General features: G+C 50.0%; 2 protein-coding genes across 3 annotated transcripts in view; one reads left to right on the top strand and one right to left on the bottom strand.

Moving 5' to 3' along the window:
* Positions 1-4,320: 4,320 nt before the first annotated feature.
* LOC119950412 (2',5'-phosphodiesterase 12-like) lies at positions 4,321-9,768 on the bottom strand. 2 transcript variants are annotated; one of them, XR_005457351.1, is made up of 4 exons: positions 8,434-9,768; positions 8,152-8,230; positions 7,400-7,914; positions 4,321-5,086 (listed from the first exon to the last, which is right to left on the bottom strand). XR_005457351.1 is itself a non-coding variant. In XM_038772784.1 (3 exons), exons 1-3 carry the CDS (start codon positions 9,745-9,747, stop codon positions 7,472-7,474), a joined length of 1,836 nt encoding a protein of 611 aa, XP_038628712.1. In that variant the 5' UTR covers positions 9,748-9,768; the 3' UTR covers positions 4,321-7,471. The 2 variants fall into 2 exon arrangements, 1 of the variants encoding a protein (XP_038628712.1); XM_038772784.1 differs by having other exon boundaries at positions 4,321-7,914.
* Positions 9,769-12,441: 2,673 nt separating this feature from the next.
* DNAH12 (dynein axonemal heavy chain 12) overlaps positions 12,442-18,304 on the top strand; it is a 139,613-nt gene continuing 133,750 nt past the window's right edge. The window contains exons 1-2 of the mRNA XM_038772261.1: positions 12,442-12,470; positions 13,186-13,360. Coding sequence (XP_038628189.1) covers positions 13,191-13,360 — 170 coding nt within the window. The 5' untranslated portion in view covers positions 12,442-12,470; positions 13,186-13,190. The remainder of the gene's footprint in view (positions 12,471-13,185; positions 13,361-18,304) is intronic.

The raw sequence follows: 18,304 nt of genomic DNA on the forward strand, positions 1-18,304 counted from the left end.
GGCGGCATGTTATCGGCTCCGGACTAAACTAGAGAAAGAAAGACCTGTCATCCTGCCCAACCTCCTCAATGACTGTGAAATCTAGATTCTTCCCAGAAGCCACACCTGACTCCTTGAGCAGTTTCATCAGGGTCACTTATGGGCTATACTCAACACTCTAACAACAAGATAGGATGACGAACAAGTGAGCCAGTCCCCTTGCACTGCAGCTTTGCACCCCTCGACACAGCTGTGCTTGGGTGGATCATGTGAAAAGACTACAGGATACCTACCCCAAGAGCAGCTGAATGAGCTGAAATTGGGAAACCCAGAGCAAGGAGGACAGAGAAACTGTTTTTAAGGCTACAGGAAAATTAAGCCTCTCAGCGGAAAGCAGGGAGTCGATCACCACAGACCCCCACTGTAGATGGGTGTGGGGTGGTGCCATCAAGAAAGGCACAGCTCCTTTCAAGGAAATGCTTTCTGAGGATGGTGAGACCAAGTGCCCAGGGCAAACCGGTGTCAGGCACTGCAGACGCCAAACATGACAACACAACCAAGGACCATCTTTGTGTGGGTCCCACCTTGACTTTGGGGCCATTCATGCACTCACGGATCAATTTCACTGTCAGAAGTATCTTTTTTTTTGCCCAGAGGACTACTGTATATCTAGAGGTAGATGGAGGGTTTTTTCCCCATTACTCTTTCTCTCTCTCCCCACTTTTGTTATATAACCTTCATGTCACCTTTTCTGGTATAATAACCACTTAGGGAACCAGATTACCCTGATTTAGGTCAGACAATATAACGCCTATACGTTTCGATGCATAAAAATTGCTTTGCACTACTTCACTTGCAGAATTGAGAGACTAGATCCATTTACACTGAACACTGCTAGCTGCAGTATGGATACCTAAAGCTGTCGATATGTAGCAACACTAAGTTCGCTCTGGCCTGATTCAGAAACTGTACCAATTACAGATGCCCAAATCAGAAAGCCCTAGGTTTTTGTGACTTAATCATTGTCTGGTTTGTGAAATCCAGAAACCAGCTTGGTATAGATCATCAACATGGATGAAGATGATCAAGGGGAAGCAGCATGGCCCAGTAGCAATGATAATAATAATGATGGTATTTGTTAAGCGCTTACTATGTGCAAAGCACTGTTCTAAGCTCGGGGGGGATACAAGGTGATCAGGTTGTCCCACGTGGGGCTCACAGTCTTAATCCCCATTTTACAGAGGAGGTAACTGAGGCACAGAGAAGTTAAGTGACCTGCCCAAAGTCACACAGCTGACAGTTGGCAGAGCAGGGATTTGAACCCGTGACCTCTGACTCCAAAGCCCGGGCTCTGTCCACTGAGCCACGCTGCCTGGGTTTTGGGAGTCAGAGGTCATGGGTTCTAATCCCGGCTCCGCCACTTGTCTGCTGTGTCACCTTGGGCAAATCATTTCACTTCTCTGTGCCTCAGGTACCTCATCTGTAAAATGGGGATTAAGACTGTGAGCCCCATGTGGGACAACCCGATTACCTTGTATCTAGCCCGGTGTTTAGAACAGTGCTTGGCACATAGCAAGCGCTTAACAAATACCATTATCATTATTACCAACCTTAAATTTTGTCTCACACTCATAAAGACTGCATTCTACATGGTCCAGGACTCCTAACTCTGATCTATTTCCTTTTTTTCCAGAAAGCCTGAAAACCACTTGCTTTACTTAGAGATGGGTCTGTTTAATGAATGTGTAACATACCATCAGAACATCTGGAGCCAACTCTGCTAATGCCTTTTCAAGGAAAAGCCAACTCTCAATTTTTTAGGAAAAAGATATTGTCTTGTTTACAGACCATCAGGTAAGTCTGTGGTGTCTCTTCCTAGCTGCTGCCAGCTTTCTGACCATTTGCTTTTTTTCAAAAGCAGGTGGACAGAAGAAATAGAAGCTCTAGCAGAAAGAAGTTGAAATTATTGGCTAAAATGAGGTTTGGGGCTTCTGAGGCTTACAATGACCTGCGTTGCTATGTGCCCCATTTGCAGTTGATACTTGAGAGTTGGCAGTATGAAGCACCTGTCTATTCTTACAGAGCAAGATGGTAAAAAATTGGTCATACCCTAGGATTGGTGTACTCAAGTAGATACACACGTTATCTCCATTTCTATTAACTGATAAACAGGTTCAAAATTAAACCAAGCAAATGACATTTTAAGGTCAAGTGAAAAATGTGATCACCCTTATGTAACAGCTCTACAAAACTCAAGCAATATCTGTAAATGTTTGGGTTCTCCAGGGTTGACTTCATTTAGTGGGCAAATATGGTACCCAGTCTGTCCACTATTCTATGAAATATTAACTCAGCAACAAGATTTTAAAATCTTAATTTGCCCCTCAGAATTATTGTTCTTCAACCCTGCATTAGACTAGTAGGAAGACTGCCAGAATCCCCATGCTGGGAGAGAAAAGGCATATTTGCTTTTTGTGAATCATATGCCTCAAAGCATCACCCAAACCATTTAGGAGCTGATGTTCCTAAGCAACTGCATCCTCTGAAACAAACCCCTGGAGCTGAGCCATGCCGAAAATGATGCCACGTTAATCAACTTTCCATCAACTAGGTTCTGCGCTTGCTCGTTTTTCCAGCCACCAATTTCCACAAATAAGAGCCCAGACTTCAGCCTTCCTGCTCCCAATTGGAAATCTTTTTTTTCATTTGCAGATCTCAACAGGAGCATTTCACTGTTTGAGATGGAAAGGTTAGGAGTTATATTTTAGAGATGACACGCACCCGCGATGAACATCATACTGTCCTTACTTGGTTGAGGACATCAATTTCAACCTAGTCCCCTCATTGCATCTGAGTTTATAAGGACGTTTGTGCAGTGAAATCAACCTCCTCTCCGGCTTCTCTGATCATGCAGTGAAACCGTCTGTCAGGCCTGGAGGGGGCGGGGAGGGAATAAATTTTGAGAAAGATGGCAAAAGGAGGGGGAAGGGCAGAGGGAAGACAGAAAGGGTCCTGGTTAGTCTCACAGCAGCCTGACCTTGAATAAATTGTTGCCCACGAGGACCTTACTGCTCAAATTGAAATGAATTGCAAAAGTTTGTTAAATGAAAATGAGGCCCAGTTGAGATTACTTATTGAAATGGATTGTTTTCTTGGGACATGCTTTATGATTAAATAATTTGTATTTCTTACCTCCTTACCTCCTTCCCTTCCCCACAGCACCTGTATGTATGTATATGTTTGTACATATTTATTACTCTATTTATTTATTTCACTTGTACATATCTATTCTATTTATTTTATTTTGTTAGTATGTTTGGTTTTGTTCTGTCTTCCCCTTTTAGACTGTAAGCCCACTGTTGGGTAGGGACTGTCTCTATATGTTGCCGATTTGTGCTTCCCAAGCGCTTAGTACAGTGCTCTGCACATATTAAGCGCTCAATAAATACGATTGATGATGATGATGATTTCCCCACAATACTTTCACTATTTCTAAAGACCTTGACTACATGATCGTTACTAAACAATTCTAATTGGAAAATTTGGGACATGCTGTATGAGAGAGTAACTTTATATTTCTCCACCATTCTTTCACTTGTATGCACCCTATGAAAAAATTAATTTGGTCTATAGTTGTGTGAAATTGTACTCCTACTTTAGCAATGATTTCTGTGAGCACAAGACAGCCCATACTGGAAAAAGGTGTCAGGCTTCCTTCCCTCTACACAAACGTAAGGATTGGGCACAACTAAGCACAGTCTCTAGGTTGGATTTTCCGGCAGCCTTCCCCCTCCTGCACAGCTTCTTTTTCCCTTCATCGTGGGGACTCAGATACAGGGGAAGAGAATTAGGCATTGTGGTTCTATAAATGAGCAGACAGTAGGCATTTTTACAAGCTGGCAGACAGAGAGACCCAACTGCCCTGCCATGACGGTCCTTTGATCCACAAGATATAAGAATGTGCACCAAATCTAGATCAATTTAGTAGTTTCAGCAGCCTCAGCAAGGACGCTGGGAAACAAAACTCCCCTGAGCCTTGTCCACCTCGGTTTCTTCCTGCAACTCTTTTTATTTCTGAAAACACGATAAGCCAAAAGAAAGCGTCCCCCTCCCCCTCAAAATGAGACAACCCAGAGTGATGATGGACTAGACAAAAATAATCCACACTCCAGCCTAACAGTTACCACACCACAGGCACACCCCGCTACAAGGATGTTTCTCATCAATGTGGCTGTATTAAGGAATACGTTCTCCCACAGACGAATCGGGATCCTTACCAGAAACTTGGAAAAGGAGTACAAAATTCCTCAATGTGCTATAAACTATAATGATAACCATCACTAAACTCCCGGTTCATCTTTATTAAATTCAAAGTAAACCAAACTTCACAATATTAAGTAAACGAGGAGTGGAATTAGGATTATGACTACGTAGGAGAGTGAAGAAGTGGATGCTTGTCCTGCTGACTGAGGGAGTGGGTTTTCAATTTAACTGAAGAATCCGTACAACTTAAGTTGAATAGCAGCCACCTTTTCTCTCCGTAAAGCACCTTATAGCTGGGGAAACTCCTTCTCAACACCCCAAACTTCTGTTGCTCCAGTACAGCTGTCGTCTTCAATCAAATCTGTAAATCCACACTCCTCCTCCTCCTCCAAAACTGACACAAATTTCTAACCCCAAGATTTTAGCTGGTTGTGGAAAAACCATAGCTGCTTCATCTGTTTTGGCATCATGAGATGATGCAACTGATTGCTGAAGTTTGATGAGGTCCTCATTGGATAATTCCCTTGAGTGAGATGCAGTTAGCTCTTCGACATCCACATTGTCCATTTCCAAAATTCAACAATCTCTTTGGCTTATCCGCTTAGGAATCTCTTCAATGCCTTGACAAATCTGACACGGACTGAGGGCAGAGCTTCCTCTAGGATCCACTCATCGGGGACTGCTTTACTTCCACCAGGGTAGGGGGCCGCAGACATCGTCGGGGGCGGGGGGGGGGGGGCAGGGGGAGCTGTACTCACCTGTGGCACTCGGCCGGCATGTCTAGGGCATCAAACAATACCGGTCGTATCTCCCAGGATGGCTGTATCACGGGCCATTCCCATACCTGTGGAAGGAAAGTCGGTGGTCTCCACCCAGCTTCCAGTTTGTTCCAATTTCTCAGCCTGGCAACGTGAGAGCAGGCAAGCGTGTAGGAACAAACTGCACAGTTCTGTGTGGGGGTCACCACTGAGGCAGGTTGGATATGACATTCCTTCACAATGATGTCTCCAGCCCCGTTCTCAAGGTACGAAAAGACGTGGCTGGGGATGGGGTGGGGTGGTGGCTGAGACGAGTCAGACCCCACCTAGGGACTACTTTCTTGGGTGAACCTGAATGGCTCAGGAGTCCACAAGACAGACAGCTGGTTGGAATGGCAGCTGGCCTGGACTCTCTTCCTCACCATACCACCAGTCTTCCTGGACTCTGGCTTAAGAACACCCGGGCAGGAAACTGAGCAAGGGGATGGGGCTATTGGAAAGTGGCGAGGCCTGGAATGGTCAGGGTCAACTGGCAGGTGAAATGCTGTCAAGGGTCCCAGGGCAGGGCACGCTCAAGAGGTGGACAACCTCGGTGGTATGGATTAGTTCTTCTACACCCATCACTCACTACCATTAGGTGACTGGTGTTCAACTTGCCCTATGCTGATTTAGGGAAAATTTGAAAAATGATAATAATTGTGTGTATGCAACTACATTCATTCATTCATTCACTCAATCGTATTTATTGAGCGCTTACTGTGTGCAGAGCACTGTACTAAGCGCTTGGTAAGTACAAGTTGGCAATCCCAGGCACGGTTCTCGTTCTCTCCCGGGAGCTGTGGCTGCCGTCTCTTAGCCACGCTCTGACCCTCCTGGGCTGGAGGCCCCTCCTTTACCCCCCATCAAATCCACCAGTAGTATTTATTGAGCACTTTCTCCATGCAGATCGCTTGGGGGGAGTCCATCTCTTCCCTGGAGGGACAGGACGCGCCTCTAGCTGCCCCCTCAGGAGTCCCCCCCGGGCGGGCCCGAGGGTGAGGTGGAAGGCTACTACATGTGTCTATATATACACACACACAAATATATATATGCATACACACACACACAAGATGCATATATTCTGCAGCCAAAAAAAATTATCCTCAGAAAACACACTGACTCTGCAGACAACATCCATGGCTTTCTAACAGAGGTGTCAGGTCACTGATAAAGGGTGGAAATCCTGTAATGCTGTGTGTAAACGAACATTTCTCCCTTTGGATTGTTCATCGACAGATTTTTGGGGAAAAAACTACCAACCTAGAAATGTAAAAACAAAGGCAGGGAGCAATAAGGCTGCCAAAGTGAGACAAAGCTCAAGATCAAGGCACCTTTCACTAACCCGGGTAGTCGAGGGCTTGCTCCTTGGCCTAGAACACAGGGCAGACTGCCCTCATCGAGGTGCCTCACATTTCCTCCCTTGAATGTTTCAACAAGCAGCCCAACACTCTACTTTTCCTCAAAATATGATTTCTAGATACTCTTTCCCCCATGGAAAAATTATAACGCCAATTTCTATACCCTAACTTTTGTGATGAAGAGCCCGCTTCCCCTTCAATCCCTTCTGCTAGCAAAATACAGAATACAATGCATCCAAAAATCTTTTCTCGTATAAAACCACCAACTCAAATTTGTCATTCCACTTTTCTGGGAGCTGATTGACAAGACACTTCAGGATTAAATACTTTTTTGGGGGGGAATTTCTTAGAAACGGTGCACTCTGTCAAGCAGAGTCCACAGCTTCACACTCAGCAATGAACACCACTGGGGCCAGTGGCCCGTTCATTACTCGTTGCTGAGGAAAAGCTCTCCAGAATGCAGTTGGAGACTTAAAGGGGAGAAGCAGAGGGAGTGGCAGATGACACACACCCCTAGTGTTTTCCCGAAGCTCTGAATAAAAGTGCCTAAAAAACTGCTCAAAGAGGGAGCCTGCGTAAAACTTAGCATTACTCGCTCGATCCACTCGAGTCAGGTCGGGTCTCCGTCCCCACCTCAACTATATAAACATGGATCAGTTCAAAAAAAATCCACCACTGTAGAAATCAGATTAGAATCATTTAAGTTTTTAAACAAAATAGCCTCTTAGTTACCCTTGAAAAAAAACCACAAAAAAGGTATGTGAGAATCCAGCCTTTTAGGACCACTTTAAATATACCTGTTCTCATTTTGGTGTAGAAAAGAGGAGAAAGAAACTGTTCCATGCATCCGTTATGAACAACCCTTGGAAATGCAGGATACACTTCAGGCATCACAGACCAGCTACAGGGGTGAACTCTGTTTTTTTCTCCCCTCCCCGCTATATTCAATACGGGTTCCCCTCTGCTCAAGGTTTACACCGAAGTATAAATCTCAAGACTCACTTTACAGCTGCGCTAAGGTAAAAGCGGCCCCCTCATTTCAAGCTTCCCAACCGGCGCCGGACAAAACGGAGTCTACTTCCACTTCAAATCACATATCAAGGCTATGTGGTCAGAGGGATGCGAAACGCTCGGCAAGGCCTGATGGGTGGTGACCTCTTCGTGGGTCGGCAGGGGAATCACCTGCTCGACCTCTAAAGCATCCGAGTCGATGAAGACGTAATCCAGGCACCCGTGAAACCCGCCGACGTAATTGGTGTAGGCGGGCTCGCCGCACGCGCTCTTCAGTTTGAAGGGGTGGGTCAGGGCCATGTTGCACCGCTCCTCTTCGCCGTTCGAAGCCCAGTCTTCGTGGTCCTCCGCGATACCGCCGCTGTTGACGAAACTGTACGTGCCCGTCGACGGAGTACTATTGAAATCCCCACAGAATACCACGGGCACGCCCGGGTACAGGTCGCACGTCACATACTTGATGTGAGACAGGGCTACGGCCACCTGAATGAGACGGATGTTCCCGCCTACGGACACAAGACACAGACAGGTGAGTATTTTCGGCAAGGGCCCCAGCCCCTGTAAACCACGAGCCTCGAAGGGCAGGTGGGGGGTGGGGGGTGATTTTTCTTTATTAAAGCGCGAGTCAGTTCAAAACAAAAGTCTCGAGAGACCCCGCTCCTTTCCGTAAGCAACCCACAATCGATCCAACTTGCGCAACTGGGGACGCACACGCGGGCTCTTTTTTTTTTTTTTTTTTTTACCTTTCGGGTGCCAGTACAGGTGGGTGTTGGCCACGCAGATCTTTTTTGAAGAGTCCTTGGTCGACTGCAAGATGGAGACCTGCAAAAGAAGCGGAGAGACGGTGAGGCCCAGAGTAGTGAAGCAACTCACCCCAGGCCCCTGGCAAGCGGCGGAGCTGCCCTGTCTCCCGACCCGGTGTCCGCCACCTCGACCGCTCGGTCCGGAACGACGAGACGGAGGGGTCACCCGAGCGAAGAGGGGGGCGGGGGGGCCCGGGGGCCGTGGCGCGGACCGACCCTCACCTGCAGGACGGAGGACCTCTGGAGCACTTTTTCCCGCACCAGCGGGTACGGGGAGAGCTTCTCCAGCAGGTCCCTGTGCAGAGGGTCGGACAGCAGGGCCTGGTTGATGGCGATGTCGTGCCGGCCGAGGAGGCTGAACTTGGCCTTGCGGTAGAAGGTGGCCAGGCCCTCGTGCTGCTTCTCCTTGATCTTGAAGAGGCCCTCCAGGCCGAAGGCCTCCAGGGCGGGCACCAGGCTGTCGGAGAAGACGGGCCGGTCCACCTCCTGCAGGCAGATGAGGTCGGCGCTGTAGCCGGTGAGCTCCTTCTGGATGAGGTTCTGGCGGTAGTCGAGCTCCAGCGCGTAGGGGGCACAGTACGGGTAGAGGACGGTGCGGGACAGTTCGGTTTGCGCGTAGGTGTCGGCCAGGATGTTGTAGGAGACGGTGCGGATGAGGGCGTCGCCGGCCACCTTCTTGGTGTACAGGTGCCTCTGGTCGAAGGTGCAGGTGCCGGGCCCGGCCTCCACGGGGCTGTGGCTCTCCAGCTCGCGGCTGGGCCCGAAGCGCTGCCCGTTGCCCGGGGTGCAGCGCAGTTTCAGCCGCAGCCCCACGTCCGCGTTGGACGGGGTGTACACGAGCTCCGACACCCCGGCCTCCACCCAGCCGGGGCCGGCCGACGACGACGACGACGACGACGAGGAGGAGGAGGAGGAGGTCGAAGAGGACGAGGAGGAGGAGGACGAGGAGGGCTCCGTGGAGGAGGCGGCGTTAGCGGCCCCGCTCCCGCCGTCGCCCCCGCCCGCGGCCCCCGGCCCGGCCTCCTTGAACCAGCGGAACAGCGAGGCGGCGGGCTCGGCGAACTCCAGCCCCAGCTTGGGGCAGACGGGGAAGCCGGCCATCAGGTAGCGCGGCAGCTGCAGGTCGGTGAAGGCGGGCGGGTTGCGCTCCACCTTGTACTTCACGTCGCCGATCTGCAGGACCGCGCCGTCCTGCCAGGCGTCCGCGTTCAGCACGTCGTCGCCCACCGCCTCCTCCCGGTAGTAGAGCCGCACCAGCGGGCCCCCGGCCGAGGCCGCGTCCGCCGCCGCCGCCGAGCCCGGCCCCTCCTCCGCGCCGAGGATGCCCCCGCCGCCGTCGGGCCGCGGCTTCTTGCCCTTCTTGGCGGCCGCCGCCTTGGCGTGGCCCTTGAGCGCGTCGATGGCGATGCGGCCCAGCGCCCGGCCCAGCGGCTCGCTCTGGCTCCGCTGCATCTGCTTCTGCCGCCCGTCCGCCAGCGAGAACGACAGGCTCAGCTTCGCCTCCGACGGCACGCAGCGCACCACGGCCCGCTCCATCGCCGCCTCGCTCCGCCGGCTCCCGCTCCGCCGCCCGGCGACCTTCCCCGCCGCCGCCGCCGCCGCCGCCCCGCGCCGCCCCGAGGCCCCGCGCAGCGCGCCCGCCCGCCTCCACATCAATCTGGTCCCCGCGGACACCCAGCCGGAGCCGGAGCGCCGCCCCCGCCTCCTGCGCGCACCCCTACTGCGCGCCCGCCGCCTCTCCTCCCGCACATTCGCCACTCCGCCTCCGGGCCTCGCCTCCGCCAGGACCCGCTCGCGCCCCGGTGTCCCTGGCGCTTCCCTCCGCGGCCCGGGACGAAATTTACAGCGTCCCAAGCAAGCCGTGCATGCGGGGATTACGCCACCCTTTCGCTGTATCGAAAGTGCCGTTACGACTTATGTGGCCGCTTGGCAAGGCAGCTCGGGGAGGGGAGGGATCCAGGCCTCGGCAGTGTGTGCGAGGGGAAAGGCTGCTTCTCTCTGCCCCTTCCGGCGTTTTCTCCGCGGGGCCATTTTGGTTCTTTTTAACTTTTTTACGTTTCAAGGAATTTGTTAAGCGTTTCCTACGGGTCAAGCACTGTTCTAACGTGGGGATAAGTACAAGTTGGGTCGGACACAATCCCCGTCCCACGTGGGGTTCACGGAAGGGAGAACAGGTATCGAATCCCCATTTTGTAGTTGAAGTGTGGCAGAGACGTGAAGTGACTTGCCCAAGGGCACCTAGCAGATAACTGACGGAGGGGGATTAGAACCCAGGCCCTCCGGTTTATGGGGCCATGCTTTATCCACTAGGACATGCTGCTTCCTTGGCTTTTCTTAGGAAGACCATTTCCTCCTACCTCGGGGGCTGCGGCGTAAAGCTCCTTGCGGACAGTTAGGGGCCAGGAGCAGGGTCCAGAAAGTCACCCTGTCTGAGCGGGGCTCCTCGTCCCTGCTCACTTGGATTTGTTCTGGAGTTGGAAAGGAGTGTATACCAGAATGGGTTTGGTAGAGAAGCAGCGTAGCTTAGTGGAAAGAGTCCAGGCTTTGGAGTCAGAGGTCGTGGGTTCTAATCCCGACTCTGCCACTTGGCTGCTGTGTGACCTTGGGCAAACCACTTCACTTCTCTGGGCCTCAGTTCTCTCATCTGTAAAATGGGGATGAAGACTGTGGGACAACCTGCTTGCCTTGTATCTACCCCAGTGCTTGGCACATAGTAAGTGCATAACAAATACCATCATTATTATTATTAGTGTTCATTTGCAGAGCACTCATAAGCCACGTCCTCCTTGACTCAAGCAGTAGGATTTTATTGATGGGACCATTTGTCAATCTTCCATCGCCGCTAGGGAGCATCAGGAACTGATGTAGTTGGTGCAGACGGGGCTGCACATTGTGGAGGGAACTCCTATTCAATAGTAATCGTAATTGTGGTATTTGTTAAGTGCTTACTATGTGCCAGGGACTGTACTAAGCACTGGGGTGGATCCAAGCAAATCGAGTTGGACACAGTCTCAATCCCCATTTCATAGATAAGGGAATTGAGGCACAGAGAAGTGAGGTGACTTGGCCATGGTCACACAGCAGACAAGTGGCAGAGTCGGGATTAGAACCCATGACCTGACTCCCAGGCCCGTGCTCTGTTCACTACGCCATGCTGCTTCTCTATTTCTGTATTTATTTCTCCACTCTGACTACAGCGGCAGCAGCAGCCTCTGATCTATCTTAAAATGACTGGTAACTTTAAAGGCAACTCGTGTTAAAGGACAAGAGGAAAAAGGGTGAGGAGGCTGTTGTTTGTGGCAGAAGGGTTGGGGGTCCTTGGTACATTCGTTGATTGGTCATTAGTAACAGCCGAGGGGTCTGGGCATGTGGTGGCTTGTGCAGATTTTTCTCGCCAAGCCAAAAAAAAAAACAGTTTCAGTAGCAGATTAAGTAAACTGTTTGTCTACCTTAGACCTAAATGAAGAATCATCTGGGAAAGGCAGTATGAATAAATGGTATATGTCGATGGCTCGACACAATCTGTGTCAAGCACTGTTCTAAGCACCTGAATGGGTGCAAGGTAATCAGGTTGGACACAGCAGTAGTGTTTTCAAAGCATAGAAATCATGGCGGGGTCTCAGACCACAATCCGTCTACCAATTTTGAAGCATTGCCGATCACGATCCAGTTTTGCTGGGAAGGGCGTAACAATAGCCGAGAAAGGTCAACGGCAGGGCCGATTCTCCCCATTATACAGGGTAACATACCCTTCCCCTGTCGTGCCTGAGAGAGAAGCCTTCTGTGTCTTTCTTTCCTGGCTTTTCCCTCGTTTCTGATTCATTTAGTTGGGAGGTCAGTGTTTGAATCAAGGAAGTGAGAAACAAGTTTAAAGCAATTCTGTCAATGGATGACAACTCCCTTTCCAAATGGAGCATAATATTCTCAATTTGAGAGACATGGGGGCTTAAATTCGTGGCCTTGTTTCCTTTAGAAAATGTTCACTAGAGGCGATTTTTTTTAAAAAAAGCGCTTAGTACAGTGTTCTGCACATAGTAAGCACTCGATAAGTACCATTGATTGATTGCTGCTCCGCCCATTGCCCCGCCCCTGCCTAGTGATTCTTTCCGGCATTAGCCAACCCCGCCCCCCCACCCCCCCACCCCCGCAGCTGGGCCGTGCTAGGCCGGCTCCATGGCAACGGGGAGTTGTCCTGTTTCGAATCCCGGTTGCCCGGAGAAGTTGGCGTCTCATCGCCGGGAGAGCCTCTGGGCCGCGAGGTAATGGTAGGGGTTCTCGCCTCTGTTCGCTCCCCTTCTTCTCCTTTGCTTTCCTCGAGAAGTAAGAGGAAAAACGGCCCAGACCCCAGCCGATACCCTTGACCCCATTTTGTCCTCTAGCCTCTGGTATTTTAGCCGGCAAAACAACCATACCTACACCTGGGCATATTCCTTCATTTCAGCTTCAGTGAGATAACTGAGGGAGGGAGGGCAGAGGGGCATTTATAATAATAATAATGATGGCATTTGTTAAGTTTGTACTATGTGCAAAGCACTGTTCTAAGCGCTGGGGAAGTTACAAGGTGATCAGGTTGTCCCACGGGAGAATCACAGTCAATCCCCATTTTACAGATGAGGTAACTGAGGCACAGAGAAGTGACTTGCCCAAAGTCACACAGATGACAAGTGGGGATGGGGATTTGAACCCATGACCACTGACTCCAAAGACTGTGCTCTTTCCACTGAGCCATGCTACTTCGAATTTCAGAGACAAATCGATGTCCCAGTTCCCCACTTCTGTATATCACCTAGTACGTAAATGTTTTCACTTATTTGAAAAAGTAATATCACACGGTGAAGTGAAATCTAAAAAAAATGCAGTGTTGTAGTGTGTTTGGAAATTATCTTAATTGATATGTTGATTCTTACATCTTAACATAGATTTTATAAAAGCTTTCTTTGGGAATAATCTTTTTTGGGTTTTTTTTTTCTGGAGTTGAGATGTCAGCCACAAATCAAGCTGACATAGAGGCTGAGAAACAGGCCTTGAAAATAAAGTTACCACCTATAGTCTATCCTCCTGCTAATTTATCCAAAGAAACACCATTACAAAGTCAACTGTTGAAGTATCGGAAAGCCAAGCAAGACAAAAGGAGATTTAATCAGCTACTGTGAGTAACATATGATTTCAAAGTAACCTTTCCTTGTTGACTTTCCCCACCCCAGTTCTTACTTCACTCTGCGGCCGGAATCGTTTTTTAAAAAAGCATTCAGCCAGCATCTCCCCACTTGGGAAGCTCCAGTGGTTGCCCGTCCACCTCTGCATCAAACAGAAATCCCTTACCGTTAGCGTTAAAGCACTCAATCACCTTGCCCATTCTTACCTTACCTCCCTGATCTCCTGCTACAACCCAGCCTGCACACTTAACTCCTCCAAAGCCAACCTACTCTGCTGCCCCCTCGTCCAAGTCCTCTCTCTGGCCTGGAACTCCCTCCCCCTTCATAGAGGGTAGGCCACCACTCTTCCCACCTTTAAAGCCCTATTAAAGATCATATCTCCTCCAAAAGGCCTTCCCTAAGCCCTCATTTTCCCTATTCCCTCTCCCTTCTGCACCACCTATGCACTTGATATCCAGCCCAACCTTAGCCCAGCAGCACTTAAGTACATGTCTGTAATTTATTTTTATGTCTGTTTCCTTCTGTAGGGAGTAAGCTCATTATGGGCAGGGATCATTCTATTGTATTCTCCAAGTGCTTCTTTCAATGCACTGACTATAGTAACTGCTCAATAAATACCATTGATTGATTTTTGGAATTCAAATGAAGCAAACATTGTTGTCATGGGTCAGCTCACTTCAGAGATCTGTATTTATTATCACATAGTATTAAATAGGCCTGAGTCATTAGGTTAACCAGCACAGTTGCTAAGTGGGAAGATCACAGGCCTGGGAGTCAAAGGCCCTGGGTTCTTTGAATTGCTTGCTGTATGACCTTGGGCAAGTCATTTAACTTCTCTAAGCTTTACTTTCCTTAACTGTCAAATAGGGATTAAATACCTGTTCTCCCTCCTACTCAGACCATGAGCTCCATGTAGGACAGGAAATATGTCTGACCCGATTAACTTATATCCATCCCAGCACTTAAAAACAGTGCTTGACACATAGTAAGCGCTTAACAAATACCATACAGAGAAGACAATTGACAGTCCTGATTTAAATATAGTTGAAATAAATGATTTGTACAATATAATGCTTTTAATCAATCAATCATATTTATTGAGCACTTACTGTGTGCAGAGCACTGTACTAAGCGCTTGGGAAGTACAAGTTGGCAACATATAGAGACAGTCCCTACCCAACAGTGGGCTCACAGTCTAGAAGGGGGAGACAGAGAACAAAACCAAACATATTAACAAAATAAAATAAATAGAATAGAAATGTACAAGTTAAATAAATAAATAGTGTAATAACTATGTACAAACATATATACATATATACAGGTGCTGTGGGGAAGGGAAGGAGGTCGGACGGGGGATGGAGGGGGGCGGCGAGGGGGAGAGGAAGGAGGGGGCTCAGTCTGGGAAGGCCTCCTGGAGGAGGTGAGCTCTCAGTAGGGCCTTGAAGGGAGGAAGAGAGCTAGCTTGGCAGATGGGCAGAGGGAGGGCATTCCAGGCCAGGGGGATGACGTGGGCCGGGGGTCGACGGCGGGACAGGCGAGAATGAGGCACGGTGAGGAGATTAGCGGCAGAGGAGCGGAGGGTGTGGGCTGGGCTGTAGAAGGAGAGTAGGGAGGTGAGGTAGGAGGGGGCGAGGTGATAGAGAGCCTTGAAGCCGAGGGTGAAGAGTTTCTGCCTGATGCGCAGATTGATTGGTAGCCACTGGAGATTTTTGAGGAGGGGAGTAACATGCCCAGAGCGTTTCTGGACAAAGACAATCTGGGCAGCATCATAAAGTATGGATTGAAGTGGGGAGAGACACGAGGATGATAGATCAGAGAGAAGGCTGATGCAGTAGTCCGGACGGGATAGGATGAGAGCTTGAACGAGCAGGGTAGCGGTTTGGATGGAGAGGAAAGGGCAGATCTTGGCAATGTTGTGGAGCTGAGACCGGCAGGTTTTGGTGACGGCTTGGATGTGAGGGGTGAATAAGACAGCGGAGTCGAGGATGACACCAAGGTTGCGGGCTTGTGAGACGGGAAGGATGGTAGTGCCGTCAACAGTGATGGGAAAGTCAGGGAGAGGGCAGGGTTTGGGAGGGAAGACAAGGAGTTCAGTCTTGGACATGTTGAGTTTTAGGTGGCGGGCAGACATCCAGATGGAGATGTCCTGAAGGCAGGAGGAGATGCGAGCCTGGAGGGAGGGGGAGAGAGCAGAGGCAGAGATGTAGATTTGGGTGTCATCAGCGTAGAGATGATAGTTGAAGCCGTGGGAACGAATGAGGTCACCAAGGGAGTGAGTGTAGATCGAGAACAGAAGGGGACCAAGAACTGAACCTTGGGGAACCCCCACAGTAAGGGGATGGGAGGGGAAGGAGGAGCCTGCAAAAGAGACTGAGAATGAACGACCAGAGAGATAAGAGGAGAACCAGGAGAGGACAGAGTCTCTGAAGCCAAGGTCAGATAGCGTGTTGAGGAGAAGGGGGTGGTCCACAGTGTCGAAGGCAGCTGAGAGGTCGAGGAGGATTAGGATAGAGTATGAGCTGTTGGATTTGGCAAGCAGGAGGTCATTGGTGACCTTTGAGAGGGCAGTTTCCGTGGAATGTAGGGGACGGAAGCCAGACTGGAGGCGGTCGAGGAGAGAATTGGTGTTGAGGAATTCGAGGTAGCGCGTGTAGACAACTCATTCAAGGAGTTTGGAAAGGAATGGTAGGAGGGAGATGGGGCAATAACTAGAAGGTGAGGTGGGGTCAAGAGAGGGTTTTTTTTAGGATGGGAGAGACATGGGCATGTTTGAAGGCAGAGGGGAAGGAACCAGTGGAGAGTGAGCGGTTGAAGATGGTAGTTAAGGAGGGGAGAAGGGACAGAGCGAGAGATTTCATGAGATGAGAGGGAATGGGGTCAGAAGCACAGGTGGCCGGAGTAGCACTTGAGAGGAGGGAGGAGAGCTCCTCTGAGGATACTGCTGGGAAGGATGGGAGAGTAGCAGAGATTGGAGAAGGTGGGGGAGTGACTTTGGGGAGGTTGGACCTGATGGATTTAATTTTATTAATGAAGTAGGAGGCCAGATTGTTGGGGGTGAGGGAAGGGGGAGGAACCGGGGGCCTGAGAAGGGAGTTGAATGTACGGAAGAGCTGACGGAGATGATGGGCCTGGGTGTCAATAAGGGAGGAGAAATAGTTTTGTCTGGCAGAGGAGAGGGCTGAATTAAGGCAAGAAAGGATAAACCTGAAGTGAACGAGGTTGGCATGGTGTTTAGACTTTCGCCAGCAGCGTTCGGCAGCTAGAGCATAAGAGCGAAGGAGGCGGACAGTGGCAGTGATCCAGGGCTGTGGGTTAGTGGTATGAGAGCAGCGAAGGGAAAGGGGAGCGAGTGAGTCTAGCTGAATAGAAAGGGTAGAGTTGAGAGCAGTAATCTGATCATCAAGACTGGGTAGAGAGGAGAGGGAGGCGAGGTGGGGTGTGAGGCGCTCAGAAAGATGGATGGGGTCAAGAGAGCGGAGATCTCTGTGAGGGAGTAATATGGATTTACAAGGGAAAGGAGTGTGAGTGAGGAGGCAGGTGAGAAGATTATGATCAGAGAGAGGGATTTCAGAGTTGGTGAGGGTGGACACAGTGCAGCGGTAGGAGATGATGAGGTCGAGGGTATGACCAAGTAGGTGAGTGGGTGAGGTGGGGTGGAGCAAGAGGTTGGCAGCATCAAGGAGAGATAGAAGGTGGGCGGCAGAGGAGTCACCAGGGATATCCATATGGATGTTGAAGTCTCCGAGGATCAGAGTGGGCATGGAAAAGGAGAGAAGGAAGGTGAGGAAGGGGTCAAAATCGTTAAAGAAGTTGGAGGTGGGGCCGGGGGGGCGGTAGATGAGGGCTACAAGAATCTGGAGGGGGTGGTAGAGGCGAATAATGTGGGCTTCAAAGGAAGGGAAAGAAAGGGAAGGGGGAGGAGGGATAGTGCAAAAGCGACATTGGGGGGCGAGAAGGAAACCGACACCTCCTCCTTTTCTGGTGAGTCTGGGGGAGTGGGAGAAGAAGAGGCCTCCACTGGAGAGAGCAGCAGAAGAGACCGTGTCGTCCGGAGACAGCTGTGTTTCAGTTAGGGCGAGGAGGAGTAGAGAGCTGGAAAGGAATAGGTCCAGGATGAAAGGGTTCTTGTTTAAAACGGAGCGGGGGTTCCAGAGGCCACACTTGGCAGTAGCTGTTGAGGGAGGGGAGGGAGGGCGAGTGGTGCGAGGGGTGGGGAGGGTTTGGATTGGGATGAGTTGGCGGGGGCCTAGGCGGGGAGAGTGGGAAGAGGGGTGGCGATGGGAAAGGAGAACTGGGATGGGATGGGGGTGGGGAGAAAGGAAGGGAGGGGGCTGGGAGGGAGGAGTGGAGGACTGGCGCTGGTACAGAGAGATCCTTGGTAGGGGGTGAGGGGGAGTGGTCTTGGTGGGGGAGAGGGGAAGGGGTAGGGGAAGGTGAGGAATGGAAATGGCAGTTGGGAGCAAGGGAATTGAAAGTTCATGGTGAGGTCAGCAGGGCGAGTGACAGTACAGAGGGAGGTTAACAATTGAGATGCAGAAGCGATAAAACAGTAGCAATGATATAAATAGGCGATGGCATCACCGAAAGTGAGCAAATAGTGTTTCAGCTGTTGAATACATATTGCCTAAATTACTCCCTAGGATTGTGACATGACACTTTTGGAGCTGCACAATTTCAGTGCATTGAGAAAGAAATTTACTTAATCTTACATTTGTGCTTAATTCAACAGATCATCCCAAAGTGCTCAATTTACTCTGAGAAAGTAATTTAAGCACTGGAAAAATATGGCTCGTTTAAAATATAGCTACCATGGAACAGCTAGGTTTTTGAAATAGCTCTTCTAAGAGAAACATATAGTACAAATTGTTTATAAGTGAACAGATTTTTCTTTTTAATATTATACATTTAATAAGTTGAATTAAGCATGGTGGCAATAC

The sequence above is a fragment of the Tachyglossus aculeatus genome, chromosome X1 (genome assembly GCF_015852505.1).
Source record: "Tachyglossus aculeatus isolate mTacAcu1 chromosome X1, mTacAcu1.pri, whole genome shotgun sequence".
Taxonomy (NCBI): Eukaryota; Metazoa; Chordata; class Mammalia; order Monotremata; family Tachyglossidae; genus Tachyglossus; species Tachyglossus aculeatus.

Coding starts and splice junctions, on each gene's coding strand:
- LOC119950412 (XM_038772784.1), bottom strand. CDS start 9,747: ATGGAGCGGGCCGTGGTGCGCTGCGTGCCGTCGGAGGCGAAGCTGAGC. Junction 8,231..8,433: donor AGAGGTCCTCCGTCCTGCAG/GTGAGGGTCGGT, acceptor CTTCTTTTGCAG/GTCTCCATCTTGCAGTCGAC. Junction 7,915..8,151: donor CCTGTACTGGCACCCGAAAG/GTAAAAAAAAAA, acceptor TTGTGTCCGTAG/GCGGGAACATCCGTCTCATT.